This window comes from Microcebus murinus, chromosome 8 (assembly GCF_040939455.1).
Source record: "Microcebus murinus isolate Inina chromosome 8, M.murinus_Inina_mat1.0, whole genome shotgun sequence".
NCBI classification, from domain to species: domain Eukaryota; kingdom Metazoa; phylum Chordata; class Mammalia; order Primates; family Cheirogaleidae; genus Microcebus; species Microcebus murinus.
The window spans coordinates 10,467,490-10,486,324 of record NC_134111.1 but is presented as its reverse complement, the minus strand read 5'-3'; the positions used below and the strand labels follow the sequence as shown (position 1 = coordinate 10,486,324).

The 18,835-nt window shown below is 34.2% G+C and overlaps 1 protein-coding gene and 1 non-coding gene across 7 annotated transcripts in view; both read left to right on the top strand.

The window, feature by feature from the left end:
- PTPN4 (protein tyrosine phosphatase non-receptor type 4) overlaps positions 1-18,835 on the top strand; it is a 225,519-nt gene that overhangs the window by 148,001 nt on the left and 58,683 nt on the right. For all 6 annotated transcript variants that reach the window (XM_012749752.3, XM_012749750.3, XM_012749751.3 and 3 more), the window contains 2 exons: positions 7,049-7,112; positions 11,735-11,907. In XM_012749752.3, coding sequence (XP_012605206.1) covers positions 7,049-7,112; positions 11,735-11,907 — 237 coding nt within the window. The remainder of the gene's footprint in view (positions 1-7,048; positions 7,113-11,734; positions 11,908-18,835) is intronic.
- On the top strand, positions 8,982-9,090 carry LOC142872466 (small nucleolar RNA U13). The gene has a single exon (XR_012920723.1). It is a non-coding gene; the product is annotated as a small nucleolar RNA U13 (small nucleolar RNA).

Below are 18,835 nucleotides of genomic sequence, written 5' to 3'. Positions count from 1 at the left end.
ATCTTTTGGCCCAGGAAAGGGCAGTGCGGTATACCAGAGATGCTGTCCCCAGGACAGAAGTAGCCAAAGTATGCACTCCCCTGAGCTTGATAGCTGCCTGGCTAAGGACATTGCCCCACCCCGTCAGTGGCAGGACCTCTGTGCACCTGCATACACTTTGAAGGGAGCCTCAGGACTTGCCTGCCTTGGCCTACCTCAGGGCCTGAGGACAGACCATCCCTACCCATTACTACTGCTGCCACCAGCTAAGCATGCCATCTAGGAGCCTGGTGTTGAACTTCCCCATCCACTGTCACTGGTGCACACCATCAGGGTCCTGAGGACAGAACTGGCCCACCAGCTGCCGCCAGTACCCACACACATCATTTAGGAGCTTGGGGATTGACCCACCCTGTCCCCAGCTCCCATCCTTGTATGATGTCAGATGATTGAGGGATTGGCCCCCCCGCCTGCAGCCAGTGGCTCATGCATGTGCCTTTCAAGGCCCTAAGGATGGGCCCACTTTGCCCCCCATGGGCACCTCGAAGGGTCCAAGAGACCAGCCCATCCAGCCTGCCTCCACCACTGCCAGCACTCACCCATGTGACCACTCAGGGCTCCAAGGGTTCACCCACTTTGGCTACTGCCACTGCTGATACCACCCAAGGGCTGGCATACCTGGCCTGTCATTATCATGTCTGGTGCCCAAGGACTGGTCCACATGGTGTCCCCAACCCCAGCAAATACCACAGCCCCCATTAACAGCCACAGCCTAACCCATAGAGGAACTCACAGATATCACTGACACTAATTACAGCTGAAGAAATCATATGAAGACTACACTACTGCACCCATCCAGAATCAAAGCCAAAGCATGTTATCCAATACTATAGATACATCTATAGGAAAAAGGCTTCACCTATGAAAGCCCTTCCATAAAATTGGAAGAAGCACCTGTTACACCAGATGTGCAGGTATCATCATAAGGATACAAGAAATATGAAAACACGACACCCCCAAAAGAGCCCAATAATTCTTTAGTAACAGATCCCAAAGAAAAGAAATCTATGAAATGCCTGAAAAAGAATTCAAAATAATGATACTAAAGAAACTCAGTGAGATACAAGAGAATGCAAATAGAAAACCTTCTGGAAAGGACGTCATTCTAGATGCCATAAAGAACATTCATGATTCACAGGAGGAGGGCAAAATAGCATCATTAGCAGGAAGAAGTTGATTCCAACCCTCATGGATGACTTTGAGGGGTTCAAGACTTCAGTGGAGGAAGTAACTGCAGCTGGGGTGGAAATAGCAAGAGAACTAGAATTAGAAGCAGAGCCTGAAGATATGACTGAATTGCTGCAATGTCCCGATAAAACATCAACCAGATGAGGAGTTGCTTCTTAGGGATAAATAAAGTGGTTTCTTGAGATGGAATCTACTGGCGAAGATGCTATGAATATTGTGGAAATGAAAACAAAAGATGTAAAATATCACATAAACTTAGTTGATAAAGCAGTGGCAGAGTTTGAGAGGATTGACTCCAATTTTGAAAAAAGTTCTGTGGGTAAAATCTCGTGCTACAGAGAAATCTTATGTGAAAGGAAGAGTCAGTCCAGTGTTACAAACTTAGTTGTCTTATTTTAAGAAATTGCCACAGCTACCCAAGCCATCAGCAACCACCACCTCAGTCAGTAACCATCAACTTCAGGCTAAGACCTTCCACCAGCAAAAACATTACAACTCACTGAAGGCTTAGATAATCTTTAGAATTTTTTAGCAAGAAAATATTTTTTGATTAAGGCATGTACATTGTTTTTATAGACATAAGTCTTATTGTATACTTATTAGACTACAGAGTAGTGTAAACATAACTTTTATATGCACTGGAAACAAAAAATTTCATGTGATTGGCATCATTACAATACTCGCTTTGTTGTGAATATTGAATAGCTTGGAACTAAACTCTCAAAATCTGCACTACGTTAGGAATGGAAGAGGGGATGTCACTACAGATCCTATGTACATTAAAAACATAGTAAAATGATAATTATGAACAGATTTGTGAATATATGAGTATCATGTAATAAATTTTACAACATAAATTAAATGTACAAATTCCTTAAAAGACACAAATAAACAAAAGTTACCTAGAAGAAATAGAAAACTTGAACAGTCCTGTATCAGTTAAAGAAATTGGATTTGTAGGCCGGGCGTGGTGGCTCACGCCTGTAATCCTAGCACTTTGGGAGGCTGAAGTGGGCGGATCCTTTGAGCTCAGGAGTTTGAGATCAGTCTGAGCAAGAGTGAGACCCAGTCTCTGCTAAAAATAGAAATAAATTAATTGACCAACTAAAAATATATATACAAAAAAAAAATTAGCCAGGCATGGGGGCACATGCCTGTAGTCCCAGCTACTCGGGAGGCTAAGGCAGTAGGATCTTCTTGAGCCCAGGAGATTGAGATTGCTCTGAGCTTGGCTGATGCCATGGCACTCACTCACTCTAGCCTGGGCAACAAAGTGAGACTCTGTCTCAAAAAAAAGAAAAAAGAAAAGAAATTGGATTTGTAATTAACCTTTTGATTATTAGAATTCCAGGCCCAGATTGTGAATTCTATCAAACAATTAAGGTAGAAGTAATACCAATCCTTCATAAGCTCTTTTAGAAAATAAAAAAAGAAGAAGAAACATGTTTTAACTAGTAATTAACCTGATTTTAAAACTAGGTTAATACCTTACAAGAAAAGATAACTGCAGGGGCTAGGTGCAGTGGTTCATGTCTGTAAACCCAGCACTCTGGGAGAAAAAGGCGGCAGGTTCACTTGAGTTCTGGAGTTCAAGACCAACCTGAGCAAGAGCGAGACCCAGCTCTATTAAAAATAAAAAAATTATCTGGGCATCGTGGTGTATGCCTGTAGTTCCAGCTATTCAGGAGGATCTCTTGAGCCCAGGAGTTTGAGGTTGCTGTGAACTAGGCTGTCACTCCGGCACTCTTGCCCAAGCAATCGAGTGAGACTGTATCTCTTAAACAAAAAAACAAAAGAAAAGAAAGAAAAGAGAACTGCAGTTACTCATGAATGTAGATGCAAAAATCCTTAACAAAACTTGAGCAAAGTGATTCAACAATATATAAAAATGGCAATCCATCACGTTCAAATGGAGGTTATTTTAGGAATATAAGGTTGCTCTAACATCAGAAAGTCAGTGTATTTAATTAACATATTAATGTATAAAAACCATATGATTATTTCAGTAGATGGAGAAAAAGGATTTGACAGCATTGAAAATCCATTGATGATAAAAAAAAAATAAAAACTTAGCTAACTATAAATAAAAAGGTACTTTCCCATCTTTATTAAGAGCATCTACAGAAAATGTTATAGAATATGGTGAAAGCCTCAGTGGTTTTTATGTAAGATGAGGAACACATATGCTTGATCTTACTACTTCGTCTTTGTACACTGAGTTATAAACAATGTTTTAAGCCCAGAAAAATAAATAAGAAAAGGCAAACAAAAAAAGGTAAAACTGCTTTATTTATAGACAAGAATATATATGTAGGTTGGCCAAAAATAAAGGGATGAAAAAGATGAACCATGCAAGTAGTAAACATAAGTCTAGAATGGGGGCCAGGCTCAGTGGCTTATACCTGTACTTCTAGCACTTTGGGAGGTGGAGGCGGGAGGATTGCTTGAGGCCAGGAAGGAGTTCAAGACCAGCTTGAACAACATAGCAAGACCCTGTCTCTATAAAGAATTTAAAAATTACTTAAGTGTAGTGGCATGTGCCTGTAGTCCCAGCTACTTGGGAGGCTGAGGCAGGAGTTATTACTTGAGCCCAGGAATTTGAGGTTGCAGTTAGCTATGATGACACCGCTGTACTCTACCTGGGGTGACAGAGCAAGACCCTGTCTCATGGGAAAAAAAAAAGAAGAATAGAATGAGTAGTTATTATGCACAATAGTCCAACCAGTTTGGAAAGTTATAGTTTCTTACCAAGTTAAAGATATGTCTGCCATATAACCTAACCATTCCACTCCTCATATTTAACCAAGAGAAATTAAAGCGAATGTCTGTACAAAGACTTGCACACAAATGTTCATTGTGGCTTTTTTGTAATAGCCAAAAACTAGAAACAACTTAAATATTCATTGTGAACTGATGGCTATATTCATCCATATTGTGGTATATCCCTAAAATGGAATGCTCCTCAGCAAGAAAGAGAAAAGAATTACTGAAAAACACATCAATGCAGATGAATCTCTAAATGATTAAGCTGAGTGAAAGAAGACAGATGAAGAAGAGTACTATATGGTTTCATTTATATAAATTCTAGAAAATACAAACTTTGATAGAAAGTTGATCAGTGGTTACCTGGATGGGGGATGGTTAGTGTGTTGGGGTTCTAGAGGCTGATTACAATGTGATAAGAGGAATCTTTGGGGGTGATAATTATGTTCTATCTTGACTGTGATGGTGGTTTTATAAGTATATACATATGTTAGGCTTATCAAATTATATACAGTAAATATTACAATCTGTTGCATGTCAATTATGCTTAATAAAATGGGAAAAATAAACACTCAAAAACATGTGAAAGTTAGGCATTAAAGCTTAGAAAATGATTATATGATTACATAATTACTATTCCAGTAGAAACACAGAACAAATAGCAAAAAAATTGGACAAATAGCAAAAAAATATTATGGTAGAGATAAATTCAAGTATGTCAGTTATTTCTAAAACTGTAAATGTGTTGAATCTTTAAATTGAAATGCACAGATTATCAATCTGAGTCTTTAAACAACTTTATTGCTATAATTTATATACTATAAATATGCCTATTAAAGTATACAGTTTAATGGGTTTTGTATATTTGCAGAGTGCAACATCACCATAATCTAATTGTGAATCATTTTCATTATCCCCAAAAGATACCTTGTAACCATTAGCAGTCATTTCATATCCCCTTCTCTGCCTCCCACCCACCTTCAGTCCTGGGCAATCACTAATCATTTTCTTTCTCTATAGATTTGCCTATCCTGACTATCCCATTAAATGAGTTCATATACTATGTGATCTTTGTGATTGATTTATTTCATTTAACATAATGTTTTTGAAGTTCATGTTGTAACATGTATAAGTTTTGCATTCCTTTTTATTGCTGAATAATATTCCATTCTCTTATTTTGCCACATTTTGTTTATCAGTCCATCGGTTTTTTCCTTTTTTTTTGCCATTAAAAATAATGCTGCTGTGCACTCATGTACATGATTTTGTGTGGGCAAATGTTTTCATTTCTCTTGAGTATGTACCTAGCATGGAATTACTAGGTTTGGTAAAATGTTTTCCAACTGTTTACATCATTTTTCATTCCCACCAGTAGTGTATGCAGGCTCAGTTTTTTCACATTCTCACCAGCACTTATGTTTATTTTTATTTTTTATTATAGCCATTCCCTGAGCATAAAGTAGTGTTTCATTGTAGTTTTTATTTGCATTTCCTTAATAGCTAATGATATTTGGCATCTTTTCATGTGTTTATTGATCTTTCATTTATCTTTTCTGGATTATTCAAATTGGTTAAAAATCAATCTATATACTATTTAGAAGAAACATACCTAAAATATAAAGAAACAGAATGGTTTAAAGTAAAAGCATTGAAAAGATAAACCAGGGATATAGAAACCAAAAGAAAACTGTTATAGCTATATTATTAATGTACAAAATAGATATTATTTCAAAGGTTTTTTTCATACTTTGAAATTTTTCTGAAAAAACTTTTATAGCTATAAGTATAGAATAAAAATTATACAGAATATATTTATAAGAAAATATTAATACAAGCATTATAAAATAGACTTTATGTTAAAGGGAGCATCTGTTGTAAGGATTTTTATTCATTGCTTGATGCTTTTCTGCAATTTTTGAAATTAAGGTGATTTGAATCTGACTTAGGTTTTCTTTCTCTTAATCATTTTGAAATTATTAGGTTTTTGTTTTTATTTGTTACTAGTTTGATGACTCTTAATGGAAGTAATTTATAACTTCTAAAATATATGTTATGTCTCATTTTTTTTAATTGAGGCACATAGCTTCCTTTTTTCCATAAATGTAATCTGTGTTTTATCTAGTCATTTTTTTCACTTTCTGGAAATAATGCTCTCCATCTTGTGACAGAAGAATTTCCTCATGTTGTCATATCTTTGTCCAGTGAAAGCTCAGGATCCAAAAATAAAATAAAAATCTCAAACCAAAAACCTAAGCATATCTCTTCTCCCCACTCTAAACATGCATGCTTGAGACTGACTCATACCGTTGCCTCAAGTGATGGAGGTGTGAAAAATTGATTATTTGGGAATGCTGAGAGCTTTTTGGATGGATAGGGCCATGAGTCATGACAATCCAAACTAGAGTTACTGTGAAAATATTTACTTGGAAAATTGGAACATGATTCCAAAGCAACTTTTGCTAAGTAAGATCAAATCTCTGGCTCCATGATCCTTAAGTCTTAAGGTTAAAAGAATATCTGAATGTTACTTATTATATGATTATAATGAGGCAAATCAATTTGATTCATATTGATTATTATACTAATGAAGCTTTGAGAACTGTGCATTGTATGGGTTGCATATAAGAAGGAAGACAATGTAGAAAGATAAAATTTAAAGTATTATGCCTTTAAAAAGTAAAGTGTTTTTAGGGTCATTGCATAAAATCATGAAACCTTACATTTTTCAAACATTGCTTATAGTTTAAAGAGTAAACAACTATGTTAATAATATTACTTGAAATTTTCATTTGTGATGTATTTTTAAGATATAGATACAAAATTGGGAAATGTATAGTTCACAATAGATATTCTGACAAAATTTTTCTCAGTTGAACACAGATTCTAATTGTTCCATGAAGCATCAACACTTTAGATTCTCTATGTACACATATATATGATAAAATGTTAAGATGTTATTAAATATACACTTAAAAGATTATTTTATTATTTTTTCTTTGTTAATATTTTAATCTTTATTCAATGCTTCACATACTCCAATTTATTTTCTTTTGTCCAGGTTGAAGATTGTAAAAATTTCCTTTAAGTGCAAACAGTTTTTTATTCAACTTAGAAAAGAATTGGTGAGTATTGATTTGATCATTATTGATTTAAATGAACTCTTTTAAGACTATCATTCATGACAGAACTTTTCTATTAGGCCAAGTCAAATTGCAGTTAATACTGCCTGCTGAGGTAATGAGTATACTTTTTATGGTAAAGTATATTTGTTTCTCCACCGCGTCTGTGGCTCTGATGTAAAGTTCTCCTAGACTTCCATTCGCTCTCTCTTGAACTTAGAAACTGATTTCTCACATATGATGATCATTGTAAATCTTCAGAGCCCATTCATGAGGGCAGTAGCTGAGCATATATATATATATTTTTTTTTTATTTTTTTATTTTTTTTTTTTTGAGACAGAGTCTCACTTTGTTGCCCAGGCTAGAGTGAGTGCCGTGGCGTCAGTCTAGCTCACAGCAACCTCAAACTCCTAGGCTCAAGCAATCCTGCTGCCTCAGCCTCCCAAGTAGCTGAGACTACAGGCACGTGCCACCGTGCCCGGCTAATTTTTTGTATATATATTAGTTGGCCAATTAATTTCTTTCTATTTATAGTAGAGACAGGGTCTCATTCTTGCTCATGCTGGTTTCGAACTCTTGACCTCGAGCAATTTGCCCGCCTTGGCCTCCCAGAGTGTTAGGATTACAGGCGTGAGCCACTGCATCTGGCCCGCCTATATATATATATATATTGTGTGTGTGTGTGTGCTAAATCTAAATCTTCATATATAAGCTCATTTCATTTTAGGGGAGCTGAGTGTTTAGTTTCTAGTTCATGAATTTTTAACACATTTCCTCCCTGTGTTAGAATAGTAGTGGCCTTTTTATATATTAAATACAACAAAATGAGTTGTCATGAAAAAGACAGTGTTGCAAACAGTTTCATGTTGTGAATGTTATCAATTTAATCAAATTAACCTTTTCCTTTGACTTATACTATTTCTTAGCAATCAGAAAAATCTTGGCAAAGTAATGTGGGTTTCAAGATCTTAAGTGTTTATGTGTATAAAATGTATTTGAAACTTTAACAGTGTATTTGAATCAGCTACATTGTATCAGGATATTGATTTACTAAGTGACTATGATTTGTCGTTTGTGTTCTCAAAATATGGAAGTTTTTTTTTCTTTCAAGACAATTTTTATTGAAAAAGTATACAGATTTTAAGTATAAAACCCAATAAAGGGAACATACCCATATCAGCACCTCCCAGATTAATATATAAAACATTACCAGCACCAGAGAAGCTGGTAATGTTGATGATGGAGCTCATGTCCACTTCCAGTTATTAACACTCCCAAAAGGTAAACACTACTCTCATTTATAATACCATGGGTTTATTTTTGAACTTTAAAAATGAAATTGTACAGTATGTTGTCTTTTCTGTCTTCTTTTTCTTAACATTTTTTGTGAAATTCATCCATGTTGTTGTACATTTTAGTTTGTTCTATTTAGGTATTATATTCACTGAATGAATATACCATAAATTATTATTCTGTTAGTGGACAGTTTCCATTTCCAGATTAGGAATATTATGACTAATACTGCTAATGAACATTCTTGTACATGTTTCAATAAATTTTCAGAGATTTAAAATATATCTTGTTATCTAGAAACTGGAGAACAAATATTTTACTTTAATTATACATGGCACTATAGAAGTCAACTTTTCTAATTTCCCTCCTATTATAGTACTAGTGTTAATAATAATAAGCTACAATGTCTAACATTTATTGAAAATTTACTGTGTGCCTGGTAATATACCAACCATTTTGATACCATTTAATCCTCACAGTCATCTTCTGAGGTAGTGTACCAGTTAAAAATGTGTTTAGTCCTAAGTAACAATAGCAAAAGAATTCAACTAACAGTTGATTAAAGGTAGTATACAGGGATCCTTTTGTGGTTCACAAGCATGATGGTTGAATTTTTATGCCATTGTGTGAGATGTGGCTCCCTCAAACCTTGTTATGACATTGGCACATGTTATAACCTGTCTGACATATGGGGTGGGAAGAAAAAAACAAAAAAAAGACAATATACAGACATACTCTGCAGAAGGTTGCCATGTTAATGTTTTCTCTTCTCAAATATCTCCTTGTTTTTAAATGTCCAGACTTCATAGCATGTATTTACCGTGTTTCTCCCAAAATAAGACAGGATCTTATATTATTTTTCATCAAGAAGACACCCTAGGGCTTATTTTCAGGGGATGTGTTACTTTTTTTAAGTACGGTACTACAATCTACATGTATTCAAATACAGTTAAGTTGTCTTCTTCTGGAACATCATCGTAACTCTCCAAACCCCGAATTCCATCCTGAATCTTGCGACTCTATTTCCCTTAAAACCATTGGCCTCAATTTCTCATATTGAGGAATAGAGCTCTCATGGGGAAGATAAGAAGGGCTGCTCGTCGTCTTTACCACTCCACAACGAAATGCATGGGTTGTGCAGATATGCTATGTAGCCACGCCCATCACAAGGTCTTATTTTTGGGGTGGGGCTTATATTGTGCAAATACTTAGAAATCCTGCTAAGGCTTATTTTATGAGTAGGTCTTATTTTCAGGGAAACACGGTATTTCTCGATACAACATTTTGTGTCCTTTGTTTACAAACTGGGAAAATTATTTTGTTACATTCCAAATATAGTTGGTAGAGTGTCAAAATCACATACAGACTTATTGAAAAGTATACCAAGTGTCAAAAAAGGAGAAATATATATGCATCTTAGATGTTGCTGACACTGAGAAGCATTACTGCATTATACTGACTATGAGACATTTTTGCCATTTTGGGTAATGTATTTGGTAGTAGAAACAAAAAATCATAATTAAGAATTTCTTGTAAACAAGGAATGATGTTTTAAGCATATTAATTTCTAACATGATAGCTTATTACTTATACATGGGCATTTTACTGTGGTTTAGTCATGGAAAATATCTTTATAACCTTTTTTATTATTCCATTATTTATTGATATTATTTAGTCCAGAACACTAGTTCTAAGAAAGCATTAGCATTCATTCATCTACAGGATGCAACAGGCTGACTGGTATTTTAAAAAGTACCCCAAACTGAGTCCCTTCGAACCTTTTGATGAGCAAAGTTTTCTTTAACAAGACATAGAAGAAAACCTTAACTTAAAAGATTAATTATTTGGACTACATTAAAATTGATGTGTCTTCGTCAAAAGTAATCATTATCATTAAGAGAGAAAAATAGCACAGAACATGTATATAATATACACACATACAAGTCCTTGGTTATATATGCGACCCAATAGAAAAATATGCTGGTGACTTCAATAGACACTTTACAAATGAGGGTGTCTACATGGCCATTAACATGAAAAGATTAATGATAACATGAACCTCATTAGTTAATGATAATATGAACCCCATTAGCTATCAAGGAGATTCAAATTATAACCTAAATGTGCGACTTATACATAACCACCAGAACAGCTAAGTGAATAAAACTGATGATCCAGTAGTTGGTGAGTTGGTGGAACATACACTGCTAGTGGGAAGGGGTGTATGTTGATCTAACCATTTTGGAAAACTGTTGGGCATTATCAAGCTGAGCCTGTGCACACACATCTTGTGACCCAACAACAGAAATGTGCATATATGTGTACCAGACAACATACAGGAATAGGCCTAGCAGCATTATTCTTACATCCTCAAACTAGAAACATCAAATGTCTATCAATAGCAAAATTGATAAACTGTGGTATATTCATTATAATAGAATACTATGAAAATGAGTGAATTACTGTTTCACAATTATATGGTTGTATATCAGAAACATAATGTTGAACAAAAGAAGCTAGAACTAAAGACAAGCATGACTATTCTATGGGTAGTAATGTCAGAAGAGTGATTACCTTTTGGGATAGTAATCTGGAAAAAAGAGGAGACAAAGGATACTCCTGAAGTGTTAGTAATGATCCATTTCTTGATCTGGGTAGAAGTTAAATGGTTGCATTCATTATGTGAAAACCAGAGCTGTACACTTATGGGATGTGTGCTTTGCAATGATGTGTAATGGTTTACTTTAATGAAATTATTTAGTAATTTATGCTGAACTTTCAAGAAAATTAAAGAATTATATTCTTATGCTGATTATTGAAAAATTTGAATTCTGTGATAGTGTTCAGAGCTGCTAAATATTCTTATTTCCTTAATTACAGTGTGGACAGATTTATAAAATTAGGATCATTATTAAAAGTTGTGATGGTATATTTTAATGTTTAATTTATGGCCTAGAATTATATTTTGAAGCAGAATCACAGCAATAAATATTGAAAACAGATATGTAGGAAATTTTTTAACATATTTCTAACCGTGATCTAAGCTAAAAGTTTCTCAGAGTTATAATAGTACTGAATGAGTCCACATTTTACAAGCCTTTTCATTTACTTTATTGCCTTTTTATTGAATAAGCAAAAAAGATCCTAGAAGGATTAGTGTTTTCGAGGTTAGAATAATTTATCTGTCAAAAGTAAATTAAATGTCAAACCAGTAAAGATTGTACTATTGTTTTAAAAAAGGTAAAACTGTTGTTTTTAAAAAGGTAAATTAAGTGGAGTATTAGATCCTGACGTCTTCCTGGTATTCTCTGCATTTTGTCATTTATTACAGCATGAATCTAGAGAAACATTATTGGGATTTAATATGGTGAATTACAGAGCATGTAAAAATTTGTGGAAAGCATGTGTAGAACATCACACATTCTTCCGTTTGGACAGACCACTTCCACCTCAAAAGAATTTTTTTGCACATTATTTTACATTAGGTTCAAAATTCCGGTACTGGTAAGTATTACTTCTGTATTAAGGCTTTATTTTTGGATTTTTTTTTTTCCTTCTTTTAAAATAAAGGTGTCGTTTATGGAACCATAGAATCTTTGTTATTCATACTTACCTACTAAGTCAAAATCTCTATAGAGTACAGCCTCTATATATTTATCAGTAAAAAGTTCTATAGGCTCTTGTGATATACACCAGGCTTGAGAAACTCATTCCATTGACTATATTCCAGGTCATTATTTTCTAAGCTAAATTAGCCACGTTTATTTACAATCTAGACAGATGTTATAATTTCCAGTGTTTCTTTGTTAAATATTTACATGAAAACTTTTCCTTGTTCTAAGCCACATTTATTTTATTTGTAAAAACCAAGATATCTTCTCTATGAATAAACAGTTACTTTTGTTTTTTAATCTAGAATTTAGCGTATTTTTGAGTTATCAAACACTTTATTATAAAGAGTCAAAACAACCACTAGGCAAAATCAGATTGTCAATGAACAATAACCCCAGGTTCCTTTTCCTTAAATTGTCTTGTTCTTGATAGCTTTTATTTTTTCCTGAAGGCAACAATCTTTGGGGGATAAATAAATTTGAAGAAGCTCTGATTAGTTTTACCTATGGAATTCTTAAAAGACCCATGAAAGCTAGTTTCTAAGTGGAACCTGGTAAGAATCATATAGAAAAGTTATTTGTGATCTTTTAGTAAAACAAATGTTATTCATTTTTGTTTGTTTCTGCTTCACAAAATAAGATTTTTCCATCTTCAATAAATAAAACCTTTAGCCATTATGTGTTAGATTAATTCATGTTATAAGTTCATGAGAAAAATGTTTAGCTATGGCCCAAAAGAGATTTATATTGTAAATCTAAACATTTATAAATGTTCTTTGTAATCTCTGTAAAAATAACAGTGTAAGATTAGTACAGGATATATTATTAAAAATGCATGACTCCCAAACCCAGAAACAATTAGTAAAAGTAGCCCAGAAGTTCAGTAACAACAATTAAATAGAATTAGGAAATTTTTAACCAAAAAAACACAGCAGACTCCTAAGTAGTTTGATGTCATATTTAACTCCTTTTTCACTTTCCTAAATGCAATATTGAGAAAAGTAAGGTGACAATACTTGCAAATTTTGAGGTAAATAAACTGAGAGAGAGAGTACCAGATCAATGATGAAAGCCAAAAAAAAAAAGCAAAGAACCTTACCTACTGGTACTGAATCTCAACACAGACAGAAGAAATCTCCAAGGCTTTATGTGAAATGAGAACAGTACAAAACCTAAGAGTATTCCCTTAGTGAATTTAATTCCTAAGTGACCATTGAGGTAATTATGTAAGGACTACCCTTACCCTCTAGTAGGACTCTTCTTTCTCCCCTCTGTCCCCACACCATTTTACTTAGTTACAACAAAATTATTAGAATGCAGTTACCGGCCTTCAACTATGATTCAAACAAGTCTCAAGATGAAGAAAATCAAAGGTTACCCAAACTATATTTTTTAAAGTTGACTAAAATATTTAAACAACTTTATTGAAATACAATTGACATAATTAACTACCATATTCAAAGTTTAAAATTTGATATATATGCATACAAATACTATATATAATCTCCATCTCTCTCTTCATATATATATATATGTGTGTGTGTACACACACACACATATACACACACACACATATATATATATATATGAAGAGAGAGAGATGGAGATTATATATAGTATTTGTGTGTGTGTATATATATATATATATCCATGAATCCATCTCCACAATCAAGATAATAAGCATATCCATTATGCCCCAAAGCTCCTTCTGTAACCCCTTTCTCCCACCCGTCGTTCTTAGGCAACTACTTTCTGTCTCTACAGATTGGTCTCTACAGATTGGCAACTGCTTTCTGTCTCTACAGATTGGTTTGCATTTTCTAAGATTTACATATATTTAAACATATGTGAAGCATTCTTTTTAGACTATCCACTTTTACGCATAATAATTACTTCAGGATTCACCCATGTTGTTGCCTATATTGATAGTTTGTTTCTTTTTATTGAGGAGTATTATACCATTGTAAAGACCTACTGTAATTTGTTTATCCATTCACTGGATGATATCAAGTGGGTTATTTCACTACTTGGATTGTTTCTAGGTTCAGGGTATTACAAATAAAGCTGCTATGAACATGTGTATGGAAGTCTTTGTATGGATGTGTGCTTTAGTTTTTCTTGGGTAAACACCTAGGAGTAGAATGGCCAGATCATATGATAGAAATTGCTAAACATTTTTTCAAAGCAACTCTACCATTTATGTACTCATCAGCAGTGTATAAGAGTTCCACCTCCACTACATCCTCATCAGTGCTTGATATTATCTTTTCATTATTTGCCAGTGTCATCTGAAAAGTGCAAGTTTTGAATTTTGATGAAGCTCAATTTTCCCATTCTATAAGGATCTTTCTTTTGTTGTCATATCCAAGAAATCTTTGCCTAACCCAAGGTCCGAAAGATTTATTCCTGTTTTCTTCTAAGAGTTTTATAGTTTCAGCTCTTACATTTAGGTCCATGGTCCATCATTTCTTTGCATATGTATATCCAGTTGTTCCTCTGTACCTTTGTTGAAAAGAAGAAAGTTCAGTAGTGTTAGTCCTCCAGCTTTGTTCTTCTTTTTCAGAGTTGTTTTGGATATTGTAGGTCTTTTGAATTTCCATACAAATTTTAAAATTAGCTTATTAGCCAGGCACAGTGGTATGCGCCTGTAGTCCTGGCTACTTGGGAGGCTGAGGCAGGAGGATTCCTTGAGCCCAGAAGTTGGAAGCCGCAGTGTGCCACAGTTGTGCCTGTGAATAATCACTGTACTCTAGCCTGAACAACATAGTAAGACTCCCATCTCTTACAAAAAGAAGAACAATTAGCTTATTAATTCTTGCAAACAAGCCTTCTAGGATTCCAATTGGGATTGTGTTGAATCTATACACCAATTTTGGAAAATTGACATCTCAAAAATATTTACTCTTCCACTTGTGAAACATGGTCTATCTTTTTCTTTACTTAAGTCTTTTATTTTTCTGAGCACTGTTTATAGTTTTTGATGTATAGGTCTTTTACATTGAATTTATCTTTAAGTATTTTATATTTTTATTGTATTATAGATGGTCATATTATTCATTGTCATTCAATAGAAATGCAATTAGTTTTTAAAATATTGCTCTGATCTTGTTTCCTGTATCCTTCTTAAACCTGCTTATTCTAGGATCTTTGTTTTGACAGCTTTCAACAGATTTTCTACCTAGATGATAAAGACAGTTGTAGTTCTTCCTTTCTAATCTGATGCTTTTTATTTCTTTTTCTTTCCTTAGTACTCCAGATACAACCTCCAGTACAGCATTGAATAGTATTGAATGCAAGTGGTAGGAGAAGACAACCCTGTCTTGTTCCTCATATTAGGGGAAAACATGAAGTCTTTTACTACTAAGTATGATGTTGGTTGTAGGCTTTTTATAGATGCCCTATTTCTTGCATGTTGAGGAAGTTCCTTTTATTTCTCATTTGCTGGAAGTTTTTATGTATTGGTATCTCTAATTTGAAAATTCAAAATCCAAAATGCTTCAGTTACCATTTCCTTTGAGCATCATGTAAACACTCAAAAAGTTTCAGATTTTGGATTTTTGGATTAGGCATACTTAACTTGTATTAGGATTGGATATTGGTTTTTGTCCAGTGCTTTCCCTGCAACTATTGAGATGACAATACAGTTTTTCTTTTTAGTTTATTTATATGATAAATTATATTAAGTTTCAAATGTTAAGCCAACTCTATATTTCTGGGATAAATCCCACTTGGCCATGATATCCTTTTTATATATTGTTTGATTAAATTTGCTACAATTTTGCTTAGAATTTTTGCATTTGTGCTCATAAAGGATACTGCTCTATGGTTTTCTTTTTCTTCCGATATCATTGTTAGGCTTTGGTTTCAGGGTAAGATTAGCTTCATTGAATGAGTTGAGAAATTTCAATTCTTTGGGAAAGTTTACAATAGTATTGGTATCATTTCCTTTTTAAATATTTGATAAAATTTACCAATTAATCTGTCTGGGGCAGGAGTTTTATTTATAGGAAGATTTTGAACAACACATTGAAATTCTTTACTAGATAAGGCAATTTAGGTTTTTCTTTCTTTCTGAGCAAGCTTTGGTAGTTTGTGTCTTTCCATAAGCTTTATCTATTTCATCTAGGTTGTTGAATTTATTGGCATAGCATTTATAATATTCTTCATTATCTTTTTTTATTTTTGGCATATTATGGGGGTACAAATTTTAAGGTTTCAATAAATGCCCTTTCCTCCCCTCCCCCCACAAGTCCGAGTTTCCAGCATGACCATCCCCCAGGTGGTGCACTCATTATTATCATTTTTTTTTTAAAGCTGTCACCTGGGCTAGAGTGCAGTGACATCATCATAGCTCGCTACCACCTCAAACTCCTGGGTTCAAGCAATCCTTCTGCCTCAGCCTCCTGAGTAGTTGAGACTACAGGTGTGCACCACTACACCCAGCTAATTTTTCTGTTTTTTGGAGAGACAAGGTCTTGCTCTTGTTCAGGCTGGTCTCAAACTCCAAGCCTCAAGCAATCCTCCCACCTCAGTTTCCCAAAGTACTGGGATTACAGGCATGAGCCACTGCACCCAACCCAAAAAACATTTATTTAAAATAAAATAAAGTAAAATTAAAACCAGAAGATAGATCAGAATAACTCAAGAAGAATTCTGATAAAAGCACTAAGAATGAAGATTAAATCTTTTAAATATAGATATAGTCCTTGACAACTATAAGAACTATGGCTATAGAATTAAAATGACATAAACTTTGACAAAATGGAATAAATAGTACTATATTAATATCACATATGTTATAATAAAACATTTTAAACATAAAATGTTTAAAAAGAGGAAGCACGGGATTAGTAGGAGAAAGTATTTGAATCACTATTAACAAAATATGAAACATGTCGTGTTAAATATTAATACACCAACTTCTTAAGGTTTTCCTAGTCAAAAACACCAAAATCATCCATGATCTAAAAACAAAGGTTTTCCTTTTTTTTTTTTTTTAATGAATAGCAGTCTTTTTCTTTTAGTTCAAGGGAAATCAGTTTAATATTTTTTTTCATTAAAAGTGGCATATAGGCCAGGCACGGTGGCTCACGCCTGTAATCCTAGCACTCTGGGAGGCCGAGGAGGGCGGATTGTTCGAGGTCAGGAGTTTGAAACCAGCCTGAGCAAGAGCAAGACCCCGTCTCTACTATAAATAGAAAGAAATTAATTGGCCAGCTAATATATATAGAAAAAATTAGCCGGGCATGGTGGTGCATGCCTGTAGTCCCAGCTACTCGGGAGGCTGAGGCAGCAGGATTGCTTGAGCCCAGGAGTTTGAGTTTGCTGTGAGCTAGACTGATGCCACAGCACTCACTCTAGCCTGGGCAACAAAGCAAGACTCTGTCTCAAAAAAAGGTGGGGGGGCATATATCCCATAATCACATTGCAATAAAATTATGTCTATTATTTCCAGCCTTTTCTATGTGTATGTACATGGAGTTTCAGGATTATTTTCACCTGCTTATTGTGGTGATAAATATATTACGGGTAGGACTATGGCTAAAAAAAATTTTTGTTTTTTTTGTTCTTTTCGTTATGCTTTTTTATATTTCTTGAATTATATGTTTCTTTTGTTTGTTTGTTTTTTTAACAATTGGCACTTATTGCTCAAAAGATAAGTAAGTATCTCACTGTTAGAATTGGGTGTCCTGAGACTGGTACAATTTTGCATTTTGTTCTAATAACAATACTTAACCCCTAAAGACTATATTATGGACAATATGAAATATAAACCTTTCTGCCATTTTTTAAATTGCTCTCTCTTGCTTATGAAATTTGACTTGTTAGTTTAGCCTTTTTAGTAATAGAGTCCCATTTGAATCTTCTTCACTAGGAAATTAATGTATCACTCAGAGTTCAGTCAAGGAAACAGAAAACTCCTTGGATATTTTGAACCGAAACTGTTTAATTGAGAGAATGGGTTACCCAGGTGTTGGAAAGGCTGGTAAAGCAAAAGGGGGAAAAAAGGTTATGGAGAAACAAACAGGAAGAAAGGATAATGTCTAGCAATCAGAGACTTGGTTCACTTCTGGACTGGAGTCCACAAACTTAGACCTGTTACTATACTATTAGAGCCACTGTCATAGTCAGTTCTGTATCTGCCAGAGAAATGGTACTTTAATCAGGGATGGAACTATCTACAAGATGTTTCTCAGAGTGCCCTATACCCATGACTGTTAAAGCAGCTACCAGCATCTGCCAGTTTCCTGCTCTGCCTTTCTCCACTTTGTGATCTTCCACCAGTGCCTTTTAAATGCAGAACCTAACAGAAAGCTAAGTGGCAAAGGAAACTAAAAAATGGAGTTTGTCAACTTGCACCCCCTGCAAAACATAGCAGAATACAGGAGAGGATTGGGGCCTTTGACAGCTCAGTTCACATTAAATTATATATATGTAACAGTATATATATTTATAATTTTAAAAGTTAAGTGTTGTGTTTGTAGTCCTTAAGTTTAAAAACATATCCAAAGCATTTTTTAATCATCAAAACGATTTATACTCTTGAGGTAAGAACGGAAGCATGACAAATGTTTAGTTGGACACAGTCCTGTTCCTAATGAATATGCACTGCTTATTATGAAGGGAAAAAGTAAACTTTTTTTTTAAGTTTTTTAAAACTTTTTTTAAAAATTTATTTTTTCCCCCTCATAATCAGTGGTTGGGAATATTGGAACTGTTGTCATACTTGAAATGTTGAAATGTTATTTTGCCTGATAGATGGAACGAGGAATACCAGAGAAATATATTACTTTCTCCACAAACCTACTCATATACACGCC